Source organism: Lolium perenne, chromosome 4 (genome assembly GCF_019359855.2).
Source record: "Lolium perenne isolate Kyuss_39 chromosome 4, Kyuss_2.0, whole genome shotgun sequence".
In the NCBI taxonomy this organism is placed as follows: Eukaryota; Viridiplantae; Streptophyta; class Magnoliopsida; order Poales; family Poaceae; genus Lolium; species Lolium perenne.
Window position 1 is genome coordinate 305,716,449 of NC_067247.2, and position 5,974 is coordinate 305,722,422.

Sequence of the window (5,974 nt, forward strand, 5' to 3'; positions counted from 1 at the left end):
CATGGGGGCAGGCCGAAGAAGTAAGAAGTCATGGGCATGCCCTGCATGTCTAGGTTGGCAATGTCCCACTGTAATCTTACCACGTCATAAAAATACTCCGTTTATATTAACTATCATTTTTTTTACAATTGATGCTTTATTACTTAAAAAGTTTAAGCATTTATACCTAACCTTCACATAATAATACATAATAATGATGCACACAGCCGTAACCATCCAAAAGTGTCAAATAATCTTAAGAAACTAATGGAAAAAAGCAAAAAAATCACAAAGGCACCGGTGGAGATAAAAAAATCAGTATGAAGATTACGCAACCATCTATGTTGAGAATTTTTTTCCCTTGTCGTGGCCTTCAATCGTGTAGACATTTTTGTAAGTAGGTTGAGATGTGCCACACATTGTAGTGACATCCATGAGCGGAGGGGAGGTACGCAATGGTAGATAACATGCGCCCAGAGAAGAATCTTTGATTAAAAACCTTGTTATTTCAATTTTTTTTAAGATTAGGAGAATTTTACTTCCGAGCCTCTGTGGCAACTACGAATACACACATCCATTAAGCATGAGTATTAAGATTAAAGCCTAGTCCTCAAGATAAATTACATATAGGACCTGAGCCTCAAGTATGCATACGAACCTAAATCCGCATCCGTGAGAATTTGAACTTAGGTACTAAGATTGTACATCCACTCCCCCAATCAGTTGAATTAGGCTTACTCCCCCATTAACTATCATATATTTACACGTGTAGATATATGCGAATCTAGACAAATATTTTATGGGTAATATGTAACGAAGGTTGTTATCGAGATGCAATAAACGCATGCAGTTCCAATTTCTTAGTTTCACAATTCGCCAATGACAACCTAACCGCGAGGACTCGCCTCCACGACAGTCGTTTCGTGTCTCCCTTGTCTAGAAACAAAGACAGAGGCGACCGGACTCCCTCCAATCTCCATCGGCTGGGCGCCGATCCCCTATCCCTCCACTTGTTGTTCCACCGACATGAGGGAGAGGGATCTCCTCCCTCTGTTTTGTAGTTAGGGTTAGGGCTTCTCTGCTATAGTGCGTCGTTGGGGGTGGTGGAAGCGACGTACGAGCAAATAAATCCGCCTCAACTCTACTCCCACACCAGCGGCGACCTTCACGCGGCGGCTCGGAGTTGATGGCAACGTGGAAATTTTGACAGATCAGACCACCTGTCCCAGTGAAATGCCAGAAAGGACCACCTTTGAGTGCAAATATAAAAACTACCGTGGCGGCACGCTGGCCAAGCGACACGTCGCACATGCTGCCGTAGCTGGTGGCGGCAGGACTTGCCGCCGTGAGTGGTGGCGGCACGTTGGACGAACGCCGGGTGGTGGGCCCTGCCGCCACCGGCTGTGGCGGCACGATGACGTGTGGCATGCCCATACGTACGAGCAAAAAAAATCGCCAATGGAAAATAGCAAATAATGTTTATCGGTTTCATTATTTTAATTTTTGTGAGTTGTAGGGATTGGATCTCGGGGCATGCCCATACTTCCTTCGTCTTTACCCGAGTTGTTCGTGCCTCACAGTATTGTTGTTTATTTGTTCGTGCCCAGGTGCTGCTGCTGCCGCGTGGCGGTGCACCAAACCAGTTTACATCCAGTCTTGCAGACACACGCATAGGCGTCAGCCGCGGGCGGCGGGCTGTCGAGGCGTGTCTCCGGCGGCCACTCGGTAGTTTTTTGTTCCCCGCGTGTCGCGGCGGCCGGGTTGTACTGTACACATCGGAAAACCACGTCCAGCAGATAAACGGTACGTCGAGAGCATTTCAGTTCCAGCTCGACGGGCATGAAACACCCACAGCACAGCGCACTTCACCCCCATCTCTCACTCGTTCTATCCACAGCTCTCAGTCTCAGCCCAGCACACGCTCTCCTGCTATAGAATCAAAATCAAGTGTCTCGGGAATTACATGGCAAAACACAAACCAAGACACAAATCAAGGCAAACTATTTCATATACTCCCTCCATCCCACAAAGGTTGTCTGAGACATCCAAATTTTATAAATCTCAGACAATCTTCATGGGACGAGGGAGTAGATAGAGAAGTCAACAGGTTTACACAAAACCAACCAGCCGCAAGAATGAGCAAATCCGGAGAGATAATCCAGTAAACCGCAACATTCTATTAAAACTCAGGTTTCCATGGCATGTCAACATTTCTCAAGTTCATATATGCATCGTTGTACGCTTATATACATCACTAGAAGAGATGGCAGGAAAAGATACTCCAACCAAAAGTTAATTCTCAGGAAAAGATACTCCAACCAAAAGTTAATTCTCACGAGGGCAAGCGGTGACAGTAAAGAAGATTTAGCCACGCAAGCCAGCACCAACCACTAGGCTTCAGTACTAGTCCTTGTCCGTGCTATCGCCGTCTGAACCAGGATAGTCAATACAGGTGCTACTACCACCGCCATACGCTTGGCTGCTTGGGTGAACGACAGGCCGGTAGTTTTCGCAACCATAGCAATGGCCTAGACAAATAGAACAAATAGTTAGCCTGATTTTAACACGCAAAAACAATATGAGACCATGATAAACGGGTATGAGATTGACAATATTGCACCTGATGCAAAACCTCATGAGCAATAAGGAAACATGTGAATGGTGGTACGGAAGAAGTAATATGAACAGTCAAGAAAACAGTAAAATGGATGAACACAAAGTAAACAAGTGCCTACCTGCGTCATTTTCCCCAACTATACAGCACAGCAACACATCATTCTCACTCCGTAAAGGGTAGTCAACTTCAGAGAAGAATAGCTTGGTGCTGCCAGCATCAGCAGAATCATCATGATCCTCAGGCTGCTTAGCTGTGAAGTTATAGTGGACGCAGCCCCCTCCAAACTCAAAAAATATCGAGATTTCTCGTATCTCCACCAGCTCAAACTGAAGAAAAACACAGTTGAAATGGAATATCAGGTTTGAAACCTTTAAAATGTTCTGCTTAACTGGATCAAAGCTGGACGAAAATCCCAACACAACATGAACATTATCGCACAACTAGGTCAGAGCACCATACGACTATACACACACAGGATTGTCAGATCTTAATTGTCACCCTCAACAGAGAAAGACAGAAGGATAGAGGAAAACCTTTGTGTTGTTCGCTCTGTTGTATTTACGCAGGGCTACCTCGGCATGATTACGTGCAACCCTTTGTCTGGCCGTCACTCGTCTTTCACGGAGTGCGTTCCTCACCTCCGGAGGTTTCCTCTTTTTCATTACAACTTGAGGTCCAGAGAAAATTTCCAATAGCAGGGAAGGATTGCTTGGGGGGTCACGTAAAGGGAACTCAAACATACGAGCATGTTTCTCCAAGTCGATACCTTCAGGGGTGCTCCTCTCCTTGGACATCCAACCAGCTTTACTCCTGATTGAATATGGTTAACAGATTGTTATGTCATAAAAAAAGATCAAATACCATGTCATAATGCGCAAAATGTAAGATTACCATTTACGCAGTTGTTTCTCTTATGATGAAGTGCATGCAGAGTTCATGAAACATGCTTAAAAATTGTCAAGTTTGTTTCGAATTCAAATTTGACATGATGAATTGAATAGCTGCATGGCAGAAACAAGCTACGGATATAATTTCACACATTGAGAGGAAACATGAGCGGTTGTGATATTATTTTCTTAGAACGAATTCATGAGTTCTTCAAAATTCTCAGCCCGTCATCAGTGCAGCTTGTAGTGTAGAATGGTTCTTGAAAAGGAACAAAATTCAGCCAACCATTTGGGAACGGGAGGAATTGTGTTACCCGTTTTCCATGAAGAAAAATTAGGAATATAAACAAACATAGACGGCTTAATACTCAGAACCATATGATTCGAGTTATCTTGCAATGACATTTCAGAATGCGAATAAAGATGCTCAACAGTGTTAGATAGAGAGAGAAAAAAAGATGAGCAAAAAGGTTAGGAGTTTTAACTTGCATACCTCTGCTTTGAAATGGCGCATGGGATGTCAGCTTCAGAACGATGGTGTTGCTTTGTCGCCTCTGGCATGACATGCAAATTCTCCCTAAACCTGAACCAGAACATATGGTTTGAATATAATTACAGTGAAAGGAAGCTGCGTTGTGACTTATTCAATAAAATTCTTCATCCATCACTAATGCACCTTTGAGTATACAACGTTCTTTTCTACAACAAAATCCGGCTAACCATACGGGGACGCAAGGAATTGTATTCACCATTACAAGGAAAAAAACTGGGAACCAGAGTATTTGAGTTACTGATCTTGCAATCACATTTAAGAATGCCAAATGAAGATGCATAATGGTGTTCAGAAGAGAGCAGCCCAAGAAAGAAAAAAACTGAAGAGATTAGGAGTTTAACCTTGCATATCTCCCCTTTGAAGCAGCACGTGAGACCACAACTTGAGAATGATGGTGTTGCTTTGGCTCCTGTGGCAAGGGAGTCTCCACTGGCGAGACAAGCAAGTTCTCATTCTCCTTGTACCTTGAAACAGAGCATATGATTTATTCAGAGTCACAGTAAGAGGTACTACCTCCATTGCATAAAAAACAATGCATATAATTTAGTCAAAATCAACAGTCTCTAAGTTTGATTAAGTTTAGAGACAAAAATGAACATCTAAATTACCAAATCTATATCAATAGATCCACCATACGATGTATTTTCTTAGTGTATTTATCAACTATTATAAATATTGATATTTTCGAGAATAACTTTAGTCAAACTCAGTATGCTTTGAATTTTGACCAAAAAATTTCGCCATGTTTTTTGGAATTGAGGCAGCAGCGCTGAAGCAGAGTATGCAAACTCCTCGAGTCACAATAATTTGCCTCGGATACATTATCTTCAGCAAATTTTATAACCATAAGAATCTGTTCTCGGATACATTTATAGTTTCAGATAAATTTCTTGTTTCAGCAAATTTTAGAACCATAGGAATCCCTTCTCGGGAGACATTCTAATTTTAGCAAATTTTAGAACCATGATAATTGGTTCTTGTACACATTTCTAATTTCAGCACATCCCAGAGCCATACGAAAAATCTTAGAATCGCAAGAATTTGTTCACAGAAACACGCAGCGCCACGTTTAGAATTAAAAAAAAAAACATACGTACTAGCCTAGTTTAGAAACGAATCGAACAGATTTACAGGAAATCCATATAGCAGAACAGCTAGACTGAACAGGGGCAGTCGCCAGAGATGACGTATGTAGGCGGAGGGTGGAGGCGGGAGGCACCTTGGGGGGATGGAGACCGGGCGGTTGAGGATCTGCGTGGCGGGTATGTGGACACCGTTCTCGCCATGCGAGCCTCCCCCGCCCACCTTTCCTGCATCGGCGGCCGCGCGCTCGTCCAGATCTAACTGGGACAGGCAGGGGTGCGAGCCCCTCCCGTCGTCCATGGACATGGTGGGATCGGCGTGGCGGCGACGCCGGAGGCGGTGAGGGAGGAGGCGGCGAGGGCGTACGAGGGTTTAATTTTGGGGGTTTGTTCAAAACAAAAGCTCACTTTTCTTTCTTTAGTTTTTTTTTTGAGATTTTTCTTTCTTTAGTTTGAACTAGGGAATGTGCCCGTGCGTTGCGACGGGTATAAAATAAGTCAAACATCTTATGTTTAAACTATACCCTCGATTTTGGTTTGTTTCATGGTTTTGAACTATTCCCTCCGCCGCAAATTAGTTGACTTAATTTTGTCTAGATACACATATATATCTAGATAATAAAATGTGTGTACTCATATATCTTATGTTTAAACAAAGTTGAGTTAATTGGTTCGGGATGTAAGTAGTACGGTGGTTTCCACCAAAATTCCAATTCTCCTAGATGTGCCACTATAAAACAATCCTAACAAAAGTAATAAAGGAAATAACTGAGAAATTGGTTTCTAATTTTCATGGTATAGATCACGTGTATCGGAAAGTATAAAATCATCATATGAAAAAACTAAATAATATGAA

General features: G+C 42.8%; 1 protein-coding gene across 2 annotated transcripts; it reads right to left on the bottom strand.

The window, feature by feature from the left end:
- Positions 1–2,133: 2,133 nt before the first annotated feature.
- Positions 2,134–5,521, bottom strand: LOC127296011 (uncharacterized). Of its 2 annotated transcripts, XM_051326029.2 has the most exons (6): positions 5,256–5,520; positions 4,378–4,500; positions 3,977–4,066; positions 3,130–3,406; positions 2,715–2,922; positions 2,134–2,507 (listed from the first exon to the last, which is right to left on the bottom strand). In XM_051326029.2, exons 1-6 carry the CDS (start codon positions 5,423–5,425, stop codon positions 2,383–2,385), a joined length of 993 nt encoding a protein of 330 aa, XP_051181989.1. In that variant the 5' UTR covers positions 5,426–5,520; the 3' UTR covers positions 2,134–2,382. The 2 variants fall into 2 exon arrangements, with proteins under 2 accessions (XP_051181989.1, XP_051181990.1); XM_051326030.2 differs by lacking the exon at positions 2,715–2,922 and having other exon boundaries at positions 5,256–5,521.
- Between the last annotated feature and the right edge of the window lie 453 nt (positions 5,522–5,974).